General features: G+C 44.5%; 1 protein-coding gene across 7 annotated transcripts in view; it reads right to left on the minus strand.

Annotated features, from left to right (window-relative positions):
* Positions 1 to 26,356, minus strand: part of SMARCA2 (SWI/SNF related, matrix associated, actin dependent regulator of chromatin, subfamily a, member 2) — a 216,254-nt gene that overhangs the window by 119,524 nt on the left and 70,374 nt on the right. For all 7 annotated transcript variants that reach the window (XM_049896949.1, XM_049896950.1, XM_049896943.1 and 4 more), the window contains exons 10-17: positions 18,473 to 18,526; positions 13,343 to 13,473; positions 13,085 to 13,142; positions 12,146 to 12,246; positions 11,075 to 11,222; positions 9,315 to 9,478; positions 7,542 to 7,608; positions 6,740 to 6,850 (exon numbers count right to left, since the gene is read on the minus strand). In XM_049896949.1, the coding sequence (XP_049752906.1) occupies positions 6,740 to 6,850; positions 7,542 to 7,608; positions 9,315 to 9,478; positions 11,075 to 11,222; positions 12,146 to 12,246; positions 13,085 to 13,142; positions 13,343 to 13,473; positions 18,473 to 18,526 (834 nt within the window). The remainder of the gene's footprint in view (positions 1 to 6,739; positions 6,851 to 7,541; positions 7,609 to 9,314; positions 9,479 to 11,074; positions 11,223 to 12,145; positions 12,247 to 13,084; positions 13,143 to 13,342; positions 13,474 to 18,472; positions 18,527 to 26,356) is intronic.

Consider the following 26,356-nt stretch of genomic DNA (forward strand, 5'->3'; position numbering starts at 1 on the left):
TAGATTACAGATCTCCATCTGGGGGAGAAGTCAATGACTGATTCTTCCAAGATGGTGGTGGCAGGTACCTACACGACCCAGAATGGACTCAACTGCAACTGGTTTCGTTTTGTTTTATTTGTGTAACTGAGATACTCTGTCTTAGCTTAGAAGCTCCACTAAAACCTGTCCACCATGTGTGCCCTGTTGGTATTTGAAACACCGGTGACGTAGCTTTCAGCATCACAGCAACATGCAAGCCACTGTGGTACAACTGATAGAGTAGCAAGAAAGGCCTGGCAACCTATTTCCCAAAATGAGTCAATGAAAACCTGAGGGATCACAACAGAAAATTGTCTGATGAGGTGCGGGAAGACGAGGCTCCCACCCCCCACCCCCCCAGCTTGGAGGGTATTACACAAGAGCTGCAACAATGGACTCAAGCATACCAATGACGGTGAAGACAGCGCAGGAACGGCCAACGTTTTGTTCTGTTGTACATAAGGTCTCCATGAGGTGGAGCTGACTCGATGCCAGCTAACAACCACAACATAGCTGAGATGCTCTTGGCCCCATACCTTCTGTTCTATTACATTCCTGGCTACTAGCATTAAGGCTTGGCTCAATGTTCCTCTTAATCTGTTTTAAAAAATATGAGTTAGTTGCCAACACTTTAAAGTTGGACTATTTCACCCAGAAATCTGGACCTCCAGCTTCTTCAAAAAAAAAAAATCAGAAGATCTGGCAACACTGGGCTCTCAGCTCACGCATGTACCTCCCCTGCGAGGCCCTACGGGAAGGGATCCGGGCCTGCCGGCTCTGTTTTAAGATTTCTAAAATGAAAGGTACATTCACCGGCAGAGAGGGCAATTCCAAAATATCATTCCTCCATGTATGCCCAAACTGCAGAATGAAACACGGATACTCTCCCAAGACGACTATCACTTAGAAGCTCAAGAAGTCCCAGAGGACATGACCCTCCTTCCTAAGTCTACACCCAACCCCTTCCCTCTCTGACACCTTGCCCTTCAGCCCTCGCCAAGGTCCCTGTTCATCAGTTCTTAAAGTGAGAACAGTGAGGAATATTCCACTGAACCCAGCCATTCCCTAAAAAATTGCGGCAACAGCCAAGACAAGCATCTGGTGCTCACAGATCCCCTGATCCCACTGCAAAGCCCCTAGAGAGAGGGAGGAGGCAGAGTGTTCTGTATAGTCCTTGATTTCTTGTTAGATGTGCCAGTAAAGCCAGGGAGAAAGGAACAGAACCACCAGGCAGGCCGGGATATACAGGTAAAAGAAACCACAAGAGTTTTGTTCTCTCCTTCCTCAGTTACCTCCAGGAAAGTGTTTAAGAATCATTAAAGTTGTGCCATCAATTGCCCTCAACTTACCAATATCCTTGAAAAGAGGTCAGCAGACAGAAGCATATTTTAATAAACATTCTAAACCTACTTTCCTGCCTAACTTAGCTTATGAAATAGCAAACAAAGAGCCAGAGGCCTCTGATTTTGCTACAGGGTCTACTGCTAATTAGGTCTTCTACTTGGAAAAAACAACTACCCGTTTCTATAGCTCCATCTCTCCAGTAACAAATAAAAGCAAGGCATCTCGTTACCCAGCGTCTCCGGTGGATTTGAAACACACATACGGAAGACGTGATGTGAATTTTTTTTTTAAGGATCTCAAATGTACAAACACATTCCCATAGTAATATGGAAAAGATGTTATTTTTTGACACTGCCAAGTTCGTTTCTGACTACAAGGATCAGGAACACAGCCTTGCTGCTGGTGCCATCTCAATTATTCACCCTTCCCTGGGGACACACTGTCTTTATGTTATTTCCTGTGATGCCATGGAGGGAAATCTCTGTTCCCAGAGCAAAGGCTTAATGCAGACACAGAAAAGACCCCAGAAATAGGGATTCTGGTCCGTTCTGGCCATAACTTAGTTTCGGCTTATAGTGCTTTCAAAATACCACGGGGTAGAGAAAATTACCAAAGGGGAAAAAAAAGAAATTAAGTTTTTATGCTTGTTCCATGAAAGAAACAACTTCATTCATTCTACACAAGTACATCAGGAGACAAGAAGGTATAAATGGAAAAAAAAGGAAAAATTTCTATTCTGTGGCTAAAGGACAATTCAGAACATACAAACTCGGAGACCTAGGGGCCACAGTTAGAAAGCAACTCTTCATCACCTCCAAATAAAGAGTTACAGGGAACAGCCCTGAGTAATTCCAACAACGTTGGTGGTGGCAGGTGCCCTCGAGCTGATTCTGACTCCTGGTGACCCCATGTGACAGAACAAAGCTGCCCCACAGCGTTTGCTTGGCTGTTACCTTTACGGGAGCAGATTGCCAGGCCTTTTTTCTGTGGAGCCGCTGGGCGGATCCAAACCACCAAACTTTCAGTTGGCAGTGGAGAGCTAAGCCTTTTGTGCCACCCAAACCCAAACTCAAAAACTCACTGCCGTTGAGTCAATTCCGACTCATAGAGACACTATAGGGTTCCCAAGGCTATGAATCTTTACAGGAACAGATGGCCGTATCTTTCTCCTGCACAGCCACTGGTGGTTTCGAACTGCTGAACTTACGGTTAGCAGTTGATCACTTTCACCACTGCACCACCAGGGCTCCTTAATTCGCACAATAACAGCCCATTATTTTACCAAGAAATAACTAGAACTGGGCAAGCACAAAGGAGCCCTGGTGGCACAGTGGTTAAGAGCTTGGCTACTAACCAAAAGTTGGCAGTTTGAATTCACCAGCCACTCCTTGGAAACCCTATGGGTCAGTTCTACTCCGCCCTATAGGGTCGTTATGAACCAACTGGATGGCAACAGGTTTGGGGACAAGTACAAACGCCATAGCCTGGATAATGTTCGCATGGAGAAGACCATGTGGAGAGTGCCTGCTTGTCTGTGGAGAGATGAAGGCCTGGAAGAAGTGAAGTTACATTTCCCACAATATCCCAGGGTGACAGAAGCAATTCCTGCTTTCAGGAGCATGCTCGGGCCATGGGGGAGTAAAAGGGTTGCTTAAGGACCCCAGGTGATTGTTTTTAAGAGGTGTAAGCCCATTAACTAGGAGGAGAGAGGTCAGAGTCCCAGAAGGAAGCATGCCCACCAAAACAATAGCATTCATAAAAGTAAAATCCGTGACCCAAAAACGTATCAGCATTTGAAAGAGTGAGGAAGAGAGAGAAAGGGGTGGGGAGGGGTACATCTAGTGATCAAATTATACTTGTGAGTATTATATAAATATACTAGTGAGTATCACATAAATGTACTAGCGAGCATCACATAAATACACTAGCAAGTATCATACAAATGCACCACCAGGTATCATACAAATACACTAGTATACAAACATACTAGTGAGTGTAATATCAGAACACTAGTGAGTATCATATAACTACACTAGCAAGTGTAATATAAATACACTAGTATCACATAAATACACTAGTATCATATAAATACACTAGTGAGTATCCTATAACTACACTAGTGAGTATAATATAAATACACTAGTGAGTATCATATAAACATACTAGAAACTATAATATAATTACATCAGTGAGTATCATATAAACACACTAGCGAGTATAATATAAATACACTACTGAGTATCATATAAACACATTAGTGAGTATAATATAAATACGCTAGCAAATATAATATAAATACACTAGTGAGTATCATATAAACACACTAACGAGTATACTACAAATACACTAGCGAGTATAATATAAATACACTAAAACAAAAAACACTAGCAAACAATATAAATACACTAGTGAGTATACTCACTAGTGTATTTACATTATTATACTCTGCCCTATAGGGTTGCTATGAGTCGGAATCGACTCGACAGCAGCGGGGAGCGGGTTTTAGTGAGTATACTACAAATACACTAGTGAGTATCATATAACTACACTAGTGAGTATAAATACATAAATACACTAGTGAGTATAATATAAATACACTAGCAAGAACAATATAAATATACTAGTGAGAATACTGTAAATACACTAGTGAGAATAATCTAAATATGCTAGTGAGTATAATATACAGTAGTGAGTATCATATAAGCACACTAGCAAGTATCATATACACTAGTGAGAATAATATAAACATACTAGTGAGTATAATAAACACACTAGTGATTATAATATAAATACCCTAGTGAGAATAATGTAAATATACTAGTGAGAATAATATAAATATACTAGTGAGTATAATATAAATGCACTAGTTAGTATCATACTACTACATTAGCAAGTATAATATAAATATTCTAGCGAGTATAATATAAACACACTAGTGAGTATAATATAAATACCCTAGTGAGAATAATATAAATATACTAGTGAGTATAATATAAACACACTAGCGAGAATAATATAAATATACTAGCGAGTATAATATAAATACCCTAGTGAGAATAATATAAATACACTAAAAAAAAAAAATAGTGAGTATAATATAAATACACTAGTGAGAATAATATAAATATACTAGTGAGTATAATATGAGTACACTAGCAGGTATAATATTAATGAGTATAATACAAACATGTTAGTGAGAATAATAAAAATGTACTAGTGAGTATAACATAAACACACTCGTTAATATAATACAAACACACTAGGGAGTATAATACAAACACGCTAGCGAGAATAATATAAACACACTGGCAAGTATAATATAAACACACTAGTGAGAATAATATAAACACACTAACAAGTATAAACGCGCTAGCAAGTATATAAACGTGCTAGCGAGTATAATATAAATGCTCTAGTGAGTATAATATAAATGCAGTAGTGAATATAAACACACTAGCAAGTATAATATAAACACACTAGTGACTATAATATAAACCCACTAGCGAGTATAATATAAACACACTAGAGAGTATAATATAAACACACTAGCAAGTGTAGTGTAAACGTCCTAGTGAGTATAATATAAACACACTAGAGAATATAAATGCACTAGCAAATATAAACACACTAGTGAGTATAATATAAACGCGCTAGCGAGTAGAATATAAACACACTAAAAACAAAATTTTTTTTTGGAGAGTATAATATAAACACAGTAGCAAGTATAGCATAAACGCACTAGCGAGTATAATATATACACACTAGCAAGTATAGTATAAATGCACTAGCGACTATAATATAAATGTACTAGCGAGTATAATATAAACTCTAACGAGTATAGTATAAATGCACTAAAGAATATAATATAAACACACTAACAAATATAAACACACTAGCAAGTATAATATAAACACACTAGCGAGTATAACATAAATGTACTAAAAAAAAAAAAAACTAGTGAGTATAAATAAATGCACTAGTGAGTATCACATAAACGTACTAGCGAGTTAATAAAAACACATTGAGCCAAAAAAGAAAGCCAGTGCTGTTGATTAGGGAGTATGATATAAATACACTAGCGAGTATAATTCAAACACACTAGCAAGTGTAATATAAATACACTAGCAAGTATAACAAATATATTAGTGAATATATAACAACGGTGGCGCAGAGATCAAGAGCTCACCTACTAACTGAAAGGTGAGTGGTTCGAACCCACCAGGCGTCCTGTGGGATAAAGATGTGGAAGTCTGCTTCCTTAAAGATTAAACCCCAAAAACCAAACCTGTTACCATCTGGTTGATTCCAACTCATAGAGACCCTACAGGACAGAGTAGAGCTGCCCCACAGGGTTTCCAAAGAGCAGCTGGTGGATTCACACTGCCGACCTTTTGGTTAGCAGCCGAGCTCTTAACCACTGCGCCACCAGGGCTCTTCTGTGAAGATGACAGCTTAGTAAACCCTATGGAACAGTTCTACCCTGTCCAACAGGGTTGCCAAGAGTCAGTATTGACTCAGTGGCAACGGGTTTTGTTTTGTTTTTTTTTGGGAGGTGGTGCAAATGGTTTAGGAACGACTACTAACCCAAAAGTTGGTGGTTCAAACCCACCCAGTGGTACTTCAGAAGGAAGGCCTGGAGATCTGCTTCAGTTAAGATTATAACCAAGAAAACCCTATAGAGCAATTTTGTTCTGTAACACATGGGGTCGCTAAGAGTCAGAATCAATTCAACGACAACTAACAACAACAACAACAAAACCATTAACTATGAAAGATAGGTAGGAGTTCCAGAATGAAGCACACCCACCAAACAAGTTGTTGTCGTTGCCGAGTCTGTTCTGACTCACGACAACCCCACGTGTGTGGAATAGAACTGCTCCACACGGTTTTCAAGGCTGTGACCTTTCAGGACCAGATCGCCAGGCCTGTCTTCCGAGGCTCCTCTGGGTGGGTTTGAACTGCCAACCTTTTGGCTAGTAAGCAAGCACTTAACAATTTGAGCCACCCAGGGAGTCCAGTGACCAAAATATATCTGATCTCTGAAAGACAGAGAGAGAAACAGAAAGCGAGAGGGCTGTAGGGAGAGAGAGAGAAGGCATCTAATGATCAGATTCACTAACCAAACCCATGGCCATCGAGTTGATTCCAACCTATAGTGACCCTATAGGACAGGGCAGAATGGCCCCATATGGTTTCCAAGGCTGTAATCTTTATGGAAACAGACTGTCACCTTTCAGTTAGCAGTCAAGCACTTAACCATTAGCCACCAGGGCTCCTTCAAATTACATTACTGAGTGTAATTTACGGGCTACCTTACACTTCAGCGTGACGGTCGCCCGTTATTAGACAGAAAAGCATTTTCTTAAAAACGTACCTTGGCAAGAATGTGCTTGTCTTTTATGATGTACTCATAAGTTGTCAAGAGGACGTTGAATTTGCCACTCCGTAGCTGGGGGACCAGGGAGCGGCGCATGGCAGGGGTGCCCTAGATGGAAAGAGGAAAACAGGCATTGCCCAGTGGAAGTCAGAGTGCAGTATTTTTCACTGTTCACAGCTTCACGGGGTAGGGGCACGTGAGGGAGGACTGCACACATACGCGTTATCACACATGTATGCCTTATCACACACGTACGCTTTATCACACACACGCATTATCACACACACGCATTATCATACACAGATCCATCCCGTCAGGGCAGGGCTTGCTAAATCCCACACGTCTTGACACTTTCCAGACCCTTCCAGAGAGGCTTCCCCGAGGGAGGCTGAGGGTCAGAAAGGGGAAGGGAGGAAACTCGGGTGACCTCGCAGTGTGGAGCCCCCGCTGCTGTGAGGACAGCAGGCAGGCCCACTGCCTGGGTAACCATTGCCTGGCCTCGCAGGCAGGCCCCATCACAGCCAACGGTGCTCAGAACGTGTGGTATTTGTCGTTTGTATTACTCTCATCAGAAACCTCTCAATATAATTAACAATTTTCTTCTGCATTTCACTCTCCAAAAGTAATTATGGTTTATTACAGTAATCTTCCTGGGATGATTAACTCCCCCTGTTCAGGACATGACAAACATGACAAAACTTTACAACCAGATACCGTTACAGCTGTGCAGGGGGAATGAAGGAAACAGGGTCTACTTTGTGCTTTTCCCACATTTACACACAAACACAGCGTTCCAGACCTTGTAGGAAATTTTCACCACAGAAGGAGCCCATTTGTCAAATTCGTATGTCCAGTTAGATAGAGTCCTACGGAACAAACAAAACAGAACACAGAAATAAACGCACATACAAAAACCAGTGGTGACAAGGGTGTTCTTTTTCATTTTTCAGCCCTCACCTCGAAAGGGCCGGGAGAACATAAAATATTGCTGCTGCCTATTTATTTTAAAGGTGTGGAAATAAGAGATAAGTTAGCAAGAAGCTGCCACCAAGTATGACAGGTTTGTTTGTGGGTCACAGAAAAATCTCCTAGGAAAATAATTATAGAATGCACAAATGTAGAGGGGGAAAAAAAACCCCAAAACTAAATTTCAATATGGCCTTGAGAACCAGCCATTGCCAGAGTGATTTTGTGAGTCTTTACACACTGCCATACAGGTCCAGAGAAAAGCTGAGTCAGGAAAAAGAAATGACAAAACCACGTGGCAATGTTAAAAAAAATCTGCCAAGAAGTCATTCAGGAAGAAAACTTGACTGGCTTTTCTAAAAATCCCTTAAAGGGTCACAGTAACATACGAGTTAGAACACGCAAGATACAGATAAAATGCAAAAGCTGTCTAATTACTGTTGATTCAGATAACGGAGATAAAAAGTCCTGCAAATCGTCCTCATTTAGACAAAATTTGAGGGAAATGCATAAATACAACGCTTATTTTTTACTTGAGGTCTAAGTTTGAGGTAGTACTGAGATCTGTAAGGAGGCTTCCATGAAGAAACCTGCAACCTATCCCACAGGCGGATACACTAAGCTCCAAGGGTGGAAGCCCTGACTCCTTCACTCAAGGCTAACCACCAGACTGCTGACCCAAAGGACAGCGGTTCGAACCCACCAGCAGCTCCACAGGAGAAAAGACCTGCCAATCCAGGCCCTTAAAAATTTCCGCCTAGGAAACCCTATGGGGCAGTTCTCCTCCGTCAAATGAGGTCATTATGAGTTGGAATCGACTCGACAGAACACAACAACGATCTATAAGAATAAAAGAATAAACCCATTGCCATGGAGTCGATTCCAATTCACAGTGACCCTCTCTACTAAAACTGTTGCTGTCGAGTCAATTCGGACTCGTAGCGACCCTACAGGACAGAGTAGAACTGCCCCACAGAGTTTCCAAGGAGGACCTGGTGGATTTGAACTGCTGGCCTTTTGGCTAGCCACCATGGCACTTAACCACTATGCCACCAGGGTTTCCAGTGACCCTCTAGGACAGAGTAAAACTAACTGCCCCATAGTTTTCTAGGCTGTAATCTTCACAGAAGCAGACTGCCACATCTTTCTCTGGAGGGGCGGCTGGTGGGTTTAAACCGCCGAACTTTGGGGTGGCAGCCAGCCACTTAACCACTGTGCCACCAGGGCTCCTTTATAAAAGAATACAGATTCTTGTATATTCTCTAGAAATATAGAGAGCCTTCTGGAAGTGGAACAAGGAAACATCAAAGACCTATTTAAAAAAAGAAAATCTTTCCCTCCCCCAGGCAACTTAATAAGAGCAGATGAACACCACCCACCGGGCGGCAGGCAAGCTGTGTAGACGGCAATGCCAATGGCTGATAAAACCCCTGGGTCCTGGGTTACTAGCGGATCAAGGAAGGGGAGGCATGAAACCTGAATTCCCATGCGCCTGGCCATCCTGCTCCATGCTGGTGTTCGGCCTTAAGTGACACCCAAGGACAAGCTCCTAGTAGGGCGATCTGTGCCACACAGGAGGATCGCCGTGAACAAACCCCATACTTACGAGAGGGGCACGATGATGAGATAAGGACCATTGAGTCTTTTGTGCTCCATCAGATACGTAATGAGTGCGATAGTCTGGATGGTCTTCCCCAGCCCCATTTCATCCGCTAAGATCCCATTCAGATTGTTATTATACAGTGAAACCATCCATTCCAGGCCCTGGAGCTGAAATGAAGAGGAATAGCTTCAATTACCCAAGATCTGTACAGGCGATTAATACTAATACAACTCAAGTGAGGCTGTGACTTCTCAACTCCTCGGCCCTGTATGTCGGATTTCCCGCAGTGGGAGCGAGTGGGGAAGCACCAACACAGAGAATTTATCATCTGAGCTTGTCATCCTGCCTGCTGCTTGGCAGGTGCGGGGTGTTAATCAGATTTAGAAGTGACGGTGGCAGCAGACGGGTGGGATTTTAAGCAGCTTTGCCACTCTGCCCGGCTTAGCATTTCACAGTATATGGCATTCGAGAATTAGTATACGGGAGGAAAACCCAAACCGCTGACCACTCCAACCCCTCCAAGAACAAAAAGCCCACAGGAAGACGAAAGACAAGCCAGAGGCCACGTTTGCGGGAAGATGGGATTGTTAGCAACTGCCTTCCTGGTAATGAAGAGCCCACCCTGGGGGTAGGGTCCCCTCAGGGAGGAAGCGGGGTGACCAAGGAGCCGGGGGCGTTCTGCTGGGCCCGCACCTGCCCAGTTATGGGGAAGAGAAAGCTCCCAGGCAGCACACAGACACTGTGCAATGTGGGTGCCCCCACCCCAGGGCAGCACGCCAGAGCTGTCTGGAAAACATGGTCAGTGTATTTTTAAGGTACATCACTGCACCAGACATGCAGCTCTAACTCCCCGTGTTAAATACAAGAAATACTGACTGAAAACACAAAGTAATTAAGCATCCCTTCTGTCCCAGCCCCCAACAATCATCTCCCATAGTGGCAGAATTCTCGCCTTCCACGTGGGAGACCCAGGTTGAACTCCCGGCCAAGGCACCTCACGCACAGGCGCCAGGCGTCTGTCAGCGGAGGCTTGCGTGTTGCTGTGATGCTAAACAGCTTCCAGCAGAGCTTCCGGACTATGACGGTCTAGGAAGAAAGGCCTGGTGACCCACTTCCAAAAATCGGCCAGTGTGACCCACTTCCAAAAATCGGCCAGTGTGAACCCTATGGACCACAGCAGTCTGATCTGCCACTGATCCTGAGGACTGCAGGACCAGGCAGCGTTCAGTGCAGCTGTGCACGGGGTCGCCACAGAAAACAGGTCAAACGAAACACCCGTTATGCTTACAAAGTCATTTTCATCAAAGCACAGATGCTCGCAACTTTATTGCGCCTTAAAAAAAGCACAGATGTAGTACAGGGCTACTCTGAGGTGGAATCAGAGCTAAAACTATAGCCACAACCAACATTTTAAAGGAATACTTCATTGACTTTGAGATGAGGTTCAGATGTTCCCCACTTTAAAAGAACGTGGCTGAGGTTTCCATTTCGAAGGGATCCATAAAAAAACGGTTCCAAATGTTAAGCCAATGATTTCCTTAAGACAAAACTCATCCCCCCAAACCATAAACAAGAAAACCGATACGCCCCCGGTGAAGGGATAAGCCCAAGTGCTCCAAAAGAATGGCAGGCACCATCGGAAGAATCTCAATATTGCAAGTCAACGTGACCTGAAAGTTTCTTCCATCGTCAAAACCTCTAGAGCAATCAACGTGTGCTCAGATCAAATGGTTACTCCAAGGAGATGCGAGCCACGGTCTTACCTGGTAATGCTTCAGGGTCCCGTTGATGAGGAGGGCTGACTGCTTCTCCACTCGCTCTGAGATGGCGTGAGCCACGGTGTAGTAGGACTGGGAGCCCCGAGCACTGTACTGCATGCTATATTCATCATCTACGTCCTGCTTGGCCGTCCTGAGGGGGACAGGGGGAATTGCACGCAGACATTTGGGGTACGCGTTATTTCATTTCATTCCAAAAAGGAACTGACAGCCTAAGTTAATGCAGTACTTATTTATGACTGATGTATCACCTCTACTGGGAGTCCCCAGGTGGTGCAAATGGCTAAGGGCTCAACTACTAGCTGAAACCCACCCAGAGGTGCCTCAGGAGAATCCTGGTGATCTGCTTCCATCAGGTCACAGCCGTGAAAGCCCTACGGAGTGCCATTCTACTCTGCTCACACGGGGTCTCCACGAGTCGGAATCGACTCAGAGGCAGCTAACAAGAACAACACAAGCCTTAAAGTTAACAGACGTTCTCCATGCTGTTAGCTGCCATTGAGGCAGCCCTGACTCATGGCAACTCCGTGCATAATGGACGAAACAACTGCCCGGTCCTGCGTCGTCCCCGTGACTGGTTGTGGATCAGACCTCTGGGAGCCATCAGATTTTCAATAGCTCATTTTCAGAAGCAGGTCGCCAGGCCTTTCTTTCTAGTCTGTCTTAGTTTGGAAGTCATGTTGAAACCTGTTCAGCATCAGAGTAACATACACGGCTCCACTGACAGATGGGTGGAGGCTGAGCAGGAGATGCACTGGCTGAGAGTCGAGCCTGGATCTCCTGCATGGAAGGCAAGAATTCTAATCCTCCCCAAACTAAACAAGGTGGGTATTTTTACCATCCCCGTTTTATGCATATGGCGACCTGGGGGCTCAGAGAGGTTAATTCATCTGCCCGGGGTCACATAACTGAAAAGCTGGGGAATCCGGATTTGAACGCAGGTCTGCTTGACCTCAAATGATCAAGAGGAACATGACCCCGACACCCACAGAGGGACACTGTGTATAGTCTTCAGAAAACCTGTTTCCAAGGAAGAAAACCTGACAAGGTACACACTCGATGATCTGCTTAGCGTCCTTCTCGGAAACTTCTTCACTGTTTGGGTCCAGAAGGATTTTCTCTTCCATTTCCTGCCTACTGGACTCTTCTTCCTCATCCTGGGGAAGGAACAAAGATCGGGAGAAAATGACCTGTGAACAAGGGCACCGCTACGACTGGCATTTTCGGAAAACAGATGAAATCATACTTGAGCTTCACAAGTGAAGTAAGCAAATTAAGAAAGGAAGGAAACCAAACGTGTGCCTAAACAATAAACAACCCCACTGCTGCTTAGATCACTGAATCCGAATCAATACAAGGGACCTTCCAGGGATCACCTAGAGCCCTTGGTCCCAAGAATTGTTGTTGTTATTGTTATTCACTGTGGTCAAGTCAGCCTGACTCATGACGACCCCAGGCACGAGGGAACAAACAACGCCTTGTCCTGCACCGTCCCCATAATCGGCTGCTTATCAGGCCGTTGTGATCCAACGAGGTTTTGCTGATTTTCAGTAGACCCCCAGGCCTTTCTTCCTACCCTATCTTACTCTGGAAGCTCTGCTGAAGCCTGTTCAGCATCATAACAGCAAGCAGACCTCCACTGACAGGTAGTGGCTGCATGTGAGGTGCACTGACCGGGAAATGAACCCGGGTCTCCCACGCGGAAGGCAAGGATTCTACCACTGAGCCACTAATGCCTCGCTCCTTTTTCTTGTGTGCAAATAAATTTGGAATTCACCGAGTTTCCCCACTGGCCAGGATCCTCCAAGAGGTCTCTGTACCACTGAGCCTGCACCAGGAAAGTGTGTACCCATCCTCAGCCCCTCTCATCACCCAAAGGCCACCGCTGGGGGGGAGAAGTGAGGAAAGACACAGGTGCAGGACCTGAGTTCTGAGACACGCTTCTTCCCCGTGAACTTCCAAACCAAGAGACCAGAAACAGAGACACCTACGTACCTCCTCCTCATAGTCGGAGTCACTCTCCTCGCTGTCAGACCGAGGTGCAACTTCATAGCTACAGGAAAAGGAGTGGGGAGAAGGGGACTGAGTTTTTAAACTGTAGAACAAAAATACGCACACAACATGGCATGACTGCCGTGATCTATGCATAAATGACAAAGACGGCTATCAATTCCAACCACTTCAGAAAGGCCATGTTGCTTTAGTTTCGAAATGTCACAAAAAGCTCAAAGAACACTGATGTTTCTGCTTTACCCAGGGTTCATTTCCAACCAGGCATCCAGCTGACTCGCTTTGGGAGCTTCTGGTCCGAAGAGGACCTTTCCAGTTTCCGTGTGGGTCACCTTGACGGGCAGGTCACTCATCTGGCTGCTGTCATCTATTGGCTGGGAAGGGGGAACAAGACACATCATCACTCCACGCCGAGACATCCTCCCGGTTCTGAGCTGGATGCCCCTCTGCCTTTGGGCTGTCCAGCACCTGAGGCTTCTTCCTGGGTTTGAGGATTTCGCCACCTAATGAGTCTTGCTGGGAAATGGTGTAGGGTGGTGCTATTCAGCTATATGCATCCCCTCCTGATGGGGTCAGCTTTGCTCTTCCCCAAAGCATGCTGGGGACGAACTCGGGAGGGACTCAGGCTAAGGGACAAGGCCGGGAGTGGCATGACTGGGCTGGTGGCCAAGGCCGAGGAATGCCTTAGCAACAAGAAGAAAACCATCTGGGCCTGGACATGAAGTCCCTGGAAACGGTGGCTGCCCAAGGACTTGGGAAGAAAAATGATAAGCCTTACTCCCAGCTGGAATGGTATATAAGCTCATGTGCCCTGCAAGGGGGTTGCAGAGCGCTAAATTGGTCCAGCCTCCACCCTGGGCCAACTGTCCCGTACGTAAGCTCCCCAAATAAACCATATGTCACGATTATGGGTTCCGGAGTCCTTCTTTGGTCTCTTGGAGATGCGGCCAACCTTGGATTCAGGTGCCGCTGGGCTGTTACACAATAAAGGGACACCACCTCTCACTATACAAAAACACCAAACCCGCTGCCGTCAAGTCGACGCTGACTCATGGCACCCCCATGTGCTACAGAGCAGATCTGCACTCCATAGGGTTTCCTTGGCTGTCACCTTTACGGAAGGAGCCCTGTTGGCAAACGGTTAAGCGCCCAGCTGTTTATCAAAAGGTTGGTGTTTGAACCTACCTGGTGATCTGCTTCCGTAAAGAGTATAGCCAAGAAAACCCTATGGGGCACTTCTACTCTGTCACATGGGGTAGCCATGAGTCAGCATCGACTTGATGGGACTCAACAACAACAACAATCTTACGGAAGCAGACTGCCAGGCCTTTCTTCTGCGGTGCCGCTGGGTGGGTTTGAACTGCCCACCTTAAGTTAGCAGTTGAACTCAAACTGTGTGCACCACCCAGGGGATCTCACTATATTAAAACTAACAAACTCGTTGCCAACGAGTCGGTTCTGACTCATAACACCCCTATAGAACAGAGTAGAACTGCCCCATAGGGTTTCCAAGGAGCAGCTGGTAGATTGGAACTACCGACCATTTGGTTTAGTAGCCAAGCTCTTAACCACTGTGCCAGCAGAGCTCCTGTACAGAAACTGAAAATGCCACCCTCGGTGATGCTGTGGTACTGGCAGTACAAGACCACAGTGCCACCATCAGGATGCACTCACCAAGGCTCTGAATTAGAAGCTGGAAGTTCAAGGTCGTGGGGAGCAGTAGGAACATGGTGAAGGGCACACGAGGTGTGACAAGGCCAGTGTGGTGGTATTGGCCGTGCCAGGATACTGCCTCCTCCCAGTGGCAGCAATGTCCTCCCTGGACCAGCTGTACAATAGAACACTGGGTGTAGCCTCCAGGTAGTTCCTCCTGTCCTCCTGGGGACCCACCGAACAGCCCAATATTCTATTAATATACCCCCTTCTTAACTTAGGGGCCTTGGTGTGCCAGTGATTAAGAACTTGGTTGCTAACCAAAAGATCAGCAGTTCGAATCCACCAGGCGATCCTTGGAAATCTCTGGGGCAGTTCTACTCCGTCCTATAGGGTCACTATGAGCCAGAATCAACTCACCATCAACGGGTTTTTGTTGTTGTTGTTCTTAACTTAAATCAGAGAGAGATGATTTTTTTCATTTGCAAATAAGAACCCCCGACTAACACATTTTCCTACAAGGAAAAGCAATAATGACAATTGAAAAGTCATGGTTTCAGAGGGAACAGGAAGAGGAAGAGGCAAGACCTGTATCATCTCACTGGGGGTTGGTTTGGCTCCTGCAGAACCACTGTCCTTTATCCAAAACCAAAACCTGTTCCTTCAACTCGATTCCAACTCATGGCAACCCCATGTGTGTGTCAGAGTAGAGCTGTGCTCCCTAGTGTTTTCCATGGCTGTTTTGGGGAAAACAGATTGCCAGGCCTTTCTTCTAACGTGCTTCCAGATGGGCTCCAGCTTCCAGCCTTTCGGTTAGCAGCAAAGCGCATTAACCTTTTGGATGGTATTTAACTCGGCTGTTGGCACTTCTGAGATAAAGAAAACAACAAAAAACAAACGAACAAAGAAACCTGTCGCCGTCAAGTTTGTTCCAACTCATTTCGACCCTATAGAATGGAGTAGAACTGCCCCATAGGGTTTCTAAGGATCAGCTAGTGGATTTGAACTGCCAACCTTTTGGTTTGGCAGCCAAACACTTAACTACTGCACCACCAGGGCTCCGATAAAGAAAAAAAGCCCTGCTAATTTGAAACTTGACGAATGATTAAGACTAAACTGAAGTTCATTACTAGACTCTGTGAAAAATGGCTTGCTCACCAAATTAACAGAGTAAATGAAACTGCAGAGGCTGTGTTTAACCTCCTTCAGAGAACAAATTGTCCTAAAAGGCTTAGAAAGGAGTAATCCTTTGCAAGTAAGTGTTACTGTTTACAGGGTGACAGTTGTCTGTGTGCAGACCCCCAGGCGAGACCTCTGTTTGGAAAGGCTTCATTTGTAAGTAGCTCAAGTTATCTGCCTCCTTAAAAGTAATACAATTGGGTGTTTAGGCAATTCACTCCAAAGAATTTTTCTTAAATTATTCTTAATGAAGGTTAAGGAAAATACAACAGCACACTGTGGGTTATTTTCTATTTCTTATACCAAATGCCAAAGAGTAGTGGTTCGTTCCTCCTACCAAAAAAAAAAAAATTAATAACTCAAACCCTTTGCCATCAAGTCCATTCTGACCCATGGTGACTCCCATTATCATAAGAGACAATGTATTAGCGATTGTCCACAAAAATAACCTTTAAAAAAGAAAAAGTATCCCCCACACCGTCCTTTGTTCCTTTGTAGGTGCTCAAGCAATGGTTTTCAGTGCCGTTAGCTTTCCGTGACAAGATTGGGGCTTCGTACTCTTTAATGTAAAAAGTCATCTACGAGCTCACGAGATAAAGAAGGGAATCTTCCATTCAGCATGACTTCCCTTTGAAAAACCATATTCCGTCATCTGTAACTATTCTCACGCGGCGTGTTTTATTGCTCACGTCGTGTCTCGGAGGAAACTGGAAACCCCTGTAGCTGGGGTCAGAACTTTGGCAAAAAGCACAGCGGGAATACAGCAGAGTGTAATAAGAGAATTATTTCAAAACAAACGGAGCAAGATGGCCACTTGGCAAACTCCAGCAAGCAGAACGCACACGTGTTAAGATTAAGATGGGGGAAAAAAAGGTGTGTCTGTCACAGGCCCCAGATCAGGAGCTAATTTTCCCTAAGAGAGAATAAAAGGGAGGAGCACTTTTATATTAACGTGTTAAATCTCTCCCGCCAGCTTGTTAATTATGGACTGGTGGGAGGCAGGCCTAGGTAAGGCTGGGATTTTGCAAATTAGGGTTGTTTCTAAGTGCCCTCATATACGGTATTCTCCCCCCGTCCCTGCCCACGGAGAGTTTCTTACACTTGACACCTTCATCTAGTCCTTTCTTTCCTGGTGATGGATGACAGTGGTTACACACCATCTACTGCTCCACAGGTTTCTGCACAGAATTGTGGGATCCACCTTTTTTTCCCCTAGATCCAGGCTGTTCTCATCCACCATATACCTCGCAGGCCCAGTGATTCTAGAACGGGAAGGGGCAATTCCCTAGCACCCCAGGCTCCCCGGAGGTTTATCAGTGTAGCGAGAGCAGGGGAAGGTGATCTGAACGAATTCCCTTCCCACCTGCTCTGGGGATGTGCCCCCTCACTACAGAGAGGCATAGAACCTTGGGTCTCTTAGGGGAAAAAAAAAAAAGCCAATAAATCAATAATTGCATTCTCACACTTCAGGAGAACATTGTAAATACTAAACCCATTAAAACCCGTTGCCATTGAGTCGATCCCGACTCATAGCAACCCTATAGGACTGAGCAGAACCACCCCCATAGAGTTTCCCAGGAGCACCTGGTAGATTCAAACTGCTGACCTTCTGATTAGCAGCCATAGCTCTTAACCACTACGCCACCAGGGTTTCCACTGTAAATACTAGGAAATAAAATTTAAGAATATGCTGCTAAGTCCACAAATGATACTGTAAACTTATAGAAGATGTCAAAAAAATAAGTTAACCAAATTTGTGAATTGTTTGGCTTAGGTATTTTTATAATTTCAAATTAGTAATGAACTAGGGAAGCTTTTGTACTGGTTACTGGGCAGACGTAATTAAAGAATCACTTAAGGTTTTTACACATTCTGTGTGTGCATAAATACATGCCTATGTGTACACAGAAACCCTGGTGGCTGGTGGCGCAGTGGTTAAGAGCTATGACTGCTAACCAAAAGGTCAGCTGTTCGAATCCACCAGGAGCTCCTTGGAAACCCTATGGGGCAGTTCTACTCTGTCCTATAGGGTCGCTATGAGTGAGAATGGACTCGATCACAACGGGTTTCTTTTTGGTGATGTGTACACAAGGAGCCCTGGTGGTGCAGTGGTTAAAAGCGCTCTGGCTGCTAACTGAAAGGTCAGCGGTTCAAACCCACCAGCCACTCACGAGAGAAAGATGTGGCAGTCTGCTCGCGTAAAGATTTACAGCCTTAGAAACCCTATGGGCAGTTCTGCTGTGTCCCACAGGGTCACTATGAGTTGGAATCGACTTGATGGCAGTGGGTTTATGTACACAGAAAGTTCTAGAATGCTTTACAAGAAACTTAATTATCCATTGATTGTTAGCCTGCAGATTACTTTTCACTGTATCTCTTTTGTACTGTTCTAGTTTTCTGTTATGCTAATATACTACTGCTTTACTTAAAAACGGATGGCTGAGTAAAAAGTAAATTCTTAGACACCGAGAATGGAGCTGGAAAACACGGCAAGGACTCCGTTCAGCAAAAATTAGTAGAAATGGTTGCGAAATTCCTTACCTCTCCATCTGGCCCCAGGGCTGACTCCCCTCCCTCTGCGTTCTCTTCAGCCTTCTGCAAAACAACAATAACAAATGTCAGGTGCCAGCCAGGAAGGTGGGCACAGGACGGGCTTTCGAGGTAACTCTTTAGTACGCAATGGTATTTCATGACCACCCATTACCATCTAACAAAACTCAAGCAAGAGCGCCTGTTACTTTTACTTCTCTTCACTATTTGAGGCAAAGTGTGTATTTTCCTAACAACTTGCAGAATCATTTCAAGCCAGCTGTGGTCCAAGGTCAGCAGACTGGAAACTTGTGGACTGTGACTTCAAGGGCCCAAAGATCTTAAGACATGGCAGCACCAAGATGGTGGCCAGAATCTGGAACGTTCTTCTCATGCTTGGCACTATGAAGACAAGTCCTGGAGTAATTAGCACAACCTTCCTATTTCCTAATCAGGCTTCATTTTGGGGAATACGTATGTACCAAAACATTTGCCATTTCAGTATTCTTCACATGTACAGTCCAGTGACATTAACTTATTACGTTCATCACATTGTTCAACCACCACCATTATCCGTTCCCAAATTTTCCCATCACCCTTAACGGAAGCTCAGTGTCCGCTAAGCAATGAGTCCCCTTTTCTCCTTTCTCCCCATCTGCCCCTGCTAACCACTAATTAACTTTGTTCTCTACGTCATCATTGCTGTTAGGTGACAACAAGTCAATTTAAACTCATAGCGAACCCATCTGACAGAGCAGAACTGACCCATAGGGTTTTCTAGGCCGTAACCTTCATTGAAGCTGATCACCAGGTCTTTCTCCCGTGGAGTCGCTGGCCACGTTTAAACCACCAACCATTAGGTCTCTATACACTTGCCTATGCTAGATAGTTCATATAAGTGGGATCGTATCATATTCCCCTTTTTGTCACTGACTTATTTCACTCACTATAATGTTTTCAAGGTTCACCCATGTTGCAGTTTGTTTCAGGACTTCATTTCACGAACACAAAAGAACAGCAATTAAAAAATTCTCATCAAGAATGAGCCACGTGCTGCTCCTGGGCCATACACATACATATACAATGCCACATTCTGTCAGTTCTGGACGTTTTCATTCTACCTAACCAGCCTTTAGAACACATAGTGTTTCCACAGTCGATATATGGGGAAATTTGGTGCAGACACTGAGATCTCACGAAAAATTCTTCCATCTACCATTTCTTATATATCTTAGTCCATTAACCTCGATGTGCCTCAAAGACAGCCTAAATGAAAAGCTAGGATAAGAAGCCCTGGTGGCACGATGATTAAGCCCTCGGCTGCTAAGGGAAAGGCTGGCAGTTGAATCCCACCCAGTGGCCCTGTGGGAGAAAGACCTGGTGATCTGCTTCTGTAAAGATTACAGCCAAGAAAATCCCACGGGGCAGTACCACTATTACACTGGGGCACTACGAGTCAAAATCAACTTGAAGGCACCCAACAGCAATAGCATCACGTAACATTTTGTATATTCCTGAGAGAGACTCAGGTACACACCTGAGAAAGTCTCAGAGTCCTGCTGGCACAGTGGTTAAGAGCGGGGCTGCTAACCAAAAGGTCAGCAGTTCGAACCCACCAGCCGTTCCTTGGAAACCCCATGGGGCAGTTCTATTCTGTCCTGTAGGGCCACTATGAGTCGGAATTGACTTGACAGCCATGGGTCTTGGTTTAAGAGAGTCTCAGTATAACATATAATAGTCTAAAATTTCTTAAAGTTATAATACCCTCTTTGATGAATGAAATCTGGAGTATTACCTTCACGGAATTCTTATTTTTAAGGTATCACTGCTTCTGTGGATTACAGCGAAAAAAACATTAGTCATTTGCTTTATTATGACATTTAAGAAATGAGCTTTCATCCCCTGGGCCCTTTAGTTGATTAAAATATATATATATATATAGTGATACAGAATCAATATTAAGTCAACTTTGCTTACTGAAGACACTGCTTCCATAATACATTTTTTTTTTTTTTTTGCCTTCTGTGAAGATAGCTGTCTCTTGGCAAAACAGCTTTTACAGAAAATGCTTCATATTGAAAATCCAGTCTTTCATCCATTTTGAAGAAAACCAGTTCCATAAATGTTTGGAATTTTGTGAAGTTCTTTTAAAACGGGATCTAATGTTCTTACGAAAAAATGTCTGTCTGCGTGTGTGCCATGGCACGACGCAGAAAAAGGCAGTTTTTCCCCCGACAGTGGAAAATGAAACACTCCCTTTGGTTATGATTTCCCAAGAATTTATTTATTTTGTTTACATCACCCCAAACTGAAAATAAGTACAAACCTAAAAGAAATGATCACCATCCAAAAGCCCTTGGCCTGATGCCTGGGCTAGGGACACGGAGAACAATGGCAGCGCCCCTCAGCTCAGGAAGGAACCATCCCCAGCTACCGGCTACTGAGGCTCCATTTTTGGAATTTTCAGGCACTGTACTCAGGCCACTGTTTTAATTAATGCGAAAAAGTCAATGAATCCCACCATTCTTCCCATACAAATCAGAAATAAGCTACCAATTTAGCCAACAAAGGAAATCAAATGAGACACAATGAATAAGCCAATTTCAAGTATCTAGCAAATAGAAATGGATCACCGTGTCAATGAATAGTACATTGAAAAGCTTAAAGCCCTCTAAATTAATAGAATCAAAACTATTCTGAAGGATGCGCTTGTATGAATATACCATAGATGAGCCACAGCGCTAAGAGCTGCCTCATCATCAGGCCCTTTCATCAGTTAAAATCTCTTAAACTCATTTTACAAATTCCATTAGATACCAAATTCAAGAGACAACGCAATATTAAAGAAAGCAGGTTCTGGAATTAGACAACCCAAGTTTGAATCCCAGCTCTGTCGCAAAGCACAAGAGAACTCAGCTGTGTGAACTCAGCAAACCTCTTTGTGTCTTGGTTCCCTCTTTGGTAAAATAGGGATGATAAAGAACCTACCTCAGAGGGCTGCTGTGGGAATGGATCACTACTTCAATGGGCACAATCCAGCATTAAGAAGTCCCTGTATGGCGCCACTGGTTAAGCGCTCCACCACTAGCCCAAAGGCTGGCAGTTCAAACCTACCCAGAGGCATCTTGGAAGAAAAGCGTGGTGACTTGCTCCAATAACATTCACGGCCTTGAAAACCCTCTGGAGCAGTTCTACTCTGCACACATGGAGTCGCCATGAGTCAGAATCAACTTGACGGCAACTAATAACAATCCAGCATTGTATATAATGCAATGTATGTTTTGAGCGTGAATCTCCACAAAGACAAAGAATCACACACGCCTATATTAAGATCGGCTACGGGATTGTCTGAAAACTGCTTCGTAAGATTACAGGTCAAGGATTTCTGTCTGTTTTGTCCCCATACCTACAAGGGTGTCTGGCACTGGTTGTTGTCAGGTGCCCTTGAGTCCTTTTTGACTCATAGCGACCCTACGTACAACAGAAGGAAACACTGGCACTCAAGAGGTGCAAAACAAATATTTGGTGAGTGAATGCATAAAGGCACGAAGAACAATGCCTTCCGCTTAGCATGCACGCAATGCATTATTATGATTATTCTAATTAGGTGCCAATATATTTGCAAGTCATAAAATAGTAAAGAACACACACTCCCAGTATCTCACTGTAAAGGTGCCCTGTGAGACTTCTCTCACACGCCCTTTAAAACTAAACAAAACAGAAACAAACCAGCTGCCGAAGAGTCGACTCTGACTCAGGGTGACCCCGTGCGCATCAGAGGACGGTGCTCCATAGTGCTTTCAGTGGCTGATTTTTTGGAAGTAGATCGCTAGGCCTTTCTTCCGAGATGCCTCTGGGTAGACTCGAAACTCCAGCTTTTCAGTAAGCAGCTAAGTGTGTTAACTGTTTGCGTTACCCCACCCGGAGACTCCGGATAGGCCCTGTTATTGCTGTCAGGTGCTGTCAAGTTGATTTCAACTCACAGTGACCCCACGTGACGGAACAGAATTGCCCCATAGGGTTCTATAGACAGTAATCTTTACAGAAGCCGATCACCAGGTCTTTCTCCCCTGGAACCACTGGCTGGGTTTGAACCACCAACCTTTTGGTTAATAGCCTAGGACGTAACCATTGTGCAACTTGGCCTCCTTTGTTGTTGTTGTTAGGTGTCCTTGAGTTGGTTCCAACTCATAGTGACCTTATAGGACAGGGTAGAGCTTCCCCATAAGATTTCCAAGGTTGTAATATTTATAGGAATAGATCGCCAGGTCTTTTCTCTTGCGGAGCTACTGGTGTCTGAACCACCAACCTTTGAGTTAGCAGCTGAACGCTTAACCACTGCACCATCAGGGCTCCTTTGTTGTTTGTTGTTGTTAGGTGCCATTGAGTCGGTTCCGACTCATAGCCACCCTGTGTACGACAGGACAAAACACTGCACCATCCTCACAATCATTGTTATGCTTGAGCCCATTGTTGCTGCAACTATGTCAATCCATCTAGCTGAGGGTCTTCCTCTTTTTTGCTGACCCTCCACTTTACCAAGCATGATGTCCTTCTCCAGGGACTGGTCACTCTTGATAACATGTCCAATACATGTGAGATGAAGTCTTGCCATCATCGCTTCTAAGGAACATTCTGGCTATATTTCTTCCAGAAGAGACTTGTTTGTTCTTCTGGCAGTTCACGGTGTATTCAATAATCTTCACCAAGACCATAACTCAAAGGTGTCAGTCAATTCTTCTTTGGTCTTCCTTACTCCGTGTCCAGCTTTCGCAGCTCCTTGACTTACACTCAGTCCTGCCATATTATTCCACGAGATGGACGCCAGGTGGCAGTGTACTCCGTTGCAGGGATGTCAAGTTCTCCCATGATGCTTTGGATTCCTCCAGTTCAATGACGACCTTGGGTTGGTGTGCTTTTCTTAGTCCTCATTCTTACATCAAACTGGTGATTTATCTTAAAACAAACAAAAACCTTCCTTTTTTTTTTGGTTTGAAATTAAGTCCAAACGGATTGTGACTGGTGCCTCCGTTTGCAGTAACCACAAAGCCTCTCAGCGCTGGAGAAATGGTGGGTGCTGACATGGCAGCGACTACCCGTCTCCCACTGCTTGAGGAGGATTCACATACAGTTATCTGTGTCATGTAATTACAAACACGCATTATCAATATTATCAGCCGATGCCTGAGCTTACTTCGCTGATCAAAAACAGACAAACTAGGGCGCACCCACTGATTACAACAGTACTGAAGGGAGTCTCGTACCAGCTTCCTCCTACCTGAAAAAAAACTTCGGAACCAATTGTGCCCAAGTGGGCAGGGAGGAGCGTAATCACCCCAGTCATGTACAGGGACGTGAAACAAACAACTCATCAACCAAAGACAATGTGGGGTCTCAACTCCCGAAGGCAATGCCAATCCTGACCTCCATTTATGTTCACAAATAGAGCTCTGTGCATGGCTATGTGTCTTCCCTGCAGAAGCCCTGGTGGCGCAATGGTTAAGCACTCTGCTGCTGGCCGAAAAGTTCAAACCCACCCAACTGCTCCACGGAAGAAAGACCTGGTGATCTGCTCCCGTAGAGATTAGAGCCTAGAAAACCCTACGGGGCAGTTCTGCTCTGTCACACGGAGCCGCCATGAGTCGAAAATCGACTGGACAGCACATTCGCCAACAGAGCTGAACTCAAGAAAACAGACTTCAACGAGGCACTTTGTTTAGGCTATGACAGCATGTGCAACAAAAAGCCTCATTTTGTAAAGAAAGGGTTTTATGCCAAATATTTTACAGTCTATATTATAAAGTGAGTGTGTTTGATCCGCCAGCAGTTGTTGTTATAATAGGCTGAAATAACATTCAAATGCGCTGGCATCTGAAAGGTTCTTTCTGCTTCAGCGGAAACATAGCTTTCAGAAACCACTTGGGCTATTTTTCCTGTCACTTAAAAGTGGACCTCTGAGCCTGAAGATAGGTGATCAGGCAACAAAATATGCTCAGGAATATCAAATTAACAGGCATTTTTGTACATTACTTTGGTTGTGTCTTGCAGAGAAACCCAATTGGAACATTTTAACTCAAGTAACTGGTCAGTCCAGTTAAGCAGGACTTCAGTGCAAATTGCTGGTTTCACTTGCTTTTTGACACTGAACTAATCGAATCAATCTCGTCATACAGCATGGTGTTCACCTACACTGACGGCAGTTGCTACACTCCAGTGTGGAGATTTACCTTCAGACCTTTCTCTCAACAAAGAAAGCCCCCGTGGAAAGTGTCAATACACTGTATCATTTGGGGGGAATGCATAAGAAATAAAAGAATTGAGAACAACTGAATTTAAAACAAACGTCTTAACGACATTACAACTCTGATGTTTTTTCACTGAAAATTATGCTAAGGGTTTTTTTTTTTTTTTTCTGACTTTTGACACCTAAAAAGGATTTTCCTATCACCATATTGATCAAGTGGGACAACGATTGCTTTGTAAAGGCTTACAGCATGGGAAACCCCATGGGGCAGTTTGACTCTGTCCTGGGGGCACAGTGGTGAAGAATTCAGCTGCTAAGACTTACTGGCCTGACAGAGGCTGGAGAAACCCTGAGAGTACGGCTCGGTAATGAAGTCACTCCTGAGGTTCACCCTTCAGCCAAAGATTAGGCAGGCCCATAAAACAAAATGAGACTAAAGGGGCACACCAGCCCAGGGGCAAGGACAAGAAGGCAGGAGGGGACAGGAAAGCTGGTAAGAGGGAATCCAAGGCAAAGAAGGGAGAGCGTTGACATGTCATGGGATTGGTAACTAACGTCACAAAACAATATGTGTATTAATTGTTTAATAAAAAAAACTTGTTTGCCTCAATACAGGGGAGGTCAGCACAACTGGACTAAACCAAAAGCAAAGAAGTTTCCTGAATAAACTGAAAGCTTTGAAGGTCAGCAAAGCAGGGGCAAGGGTTTGGGGACTATGGCTTCAGGGGACATCTAAGTCAATTGGCAAAATAAAATCTATTAAGAAAACATTCTGCATTAGTGTGGCATCTGGGGTCTTAAACGCTAGCAAGCGGCCATCTAAGATGCATCAATGAGTCTCAGCCCACCTGGATCAAAGGAGAATGAAGAACACCAAGGTCAGAAGATAATTATGAGCCCAAGAGACAGAAAGGGCCACATGAACCAGAGACTTACATCATCCTGGGACCAGAAGAACTAGATGGTGCCTGGTCACAACCGATGACTGCCCTGACAGGGAGCACAACAGAGAACCCCTGAGGGAGCAGGAGAACAGTGGGAAGCAGACCCCAAATTTTCATAAAAAGACCAGACCTAATGGTCTGACCGAGACTGGAAGGACCCCGCTGGTCATAGCCCCCAGACATTCTGTTGGCCCAGGACAGGAACCATTCCCGAAGCCAGCTCGTCAGACATGGATTGGACTGGACAATGGGTTGGAGAAGGATGCTGACGAGGAGTGAGCTACTTGCAGCAGGTGGGCACTTGAGACTATATTGGCATCTCCTGTCTGGAGGGGAGATGTGCGGGTAGAGGGGGTTAGAAACTGGCCAAATGGTCACGAAAGGAGAGACTGGAAGGAGGGAGCGGGCTGACTCATTAGGGGGAGAGTATGGGAGTATGTAGTAAGGTGTATATAAGTTTATATGTGAGAGACTGACTTGATTTGTAAACTTTCACTTAAAGCACAATAAAAATTATTTAAAAAAAACTTGTTTTCTCTGTAAACCTTCATCTAAAGTACAATAAAAAAATTAAAAATAAATAAAACTACCTTTATTAAAAAAAAAAAAAAAACAGAGTTCAGCCGCTAACCAAAACGTCAGCAGTTCAACTCCACCAGCCACTCCTTGGAAACCCTACAGGGCGGTTCTACTCTGTCATATAGGGTC

The sequence above is a fragment of the Elephas maximus genome, chromosome 9 (assembly GCF_024166365.1).
Source record: "Elephas maximus indicus isolate mEleMax1 chromosome 9, mEleMax1 primary haplotype, whole genome shotgun sequence".
Lineage (NCBI taxonomy): Eukaryota > Metazoa > Chordata > Mammalia > Proboscidea > Elephantidae > Elephas > Elephas maximus.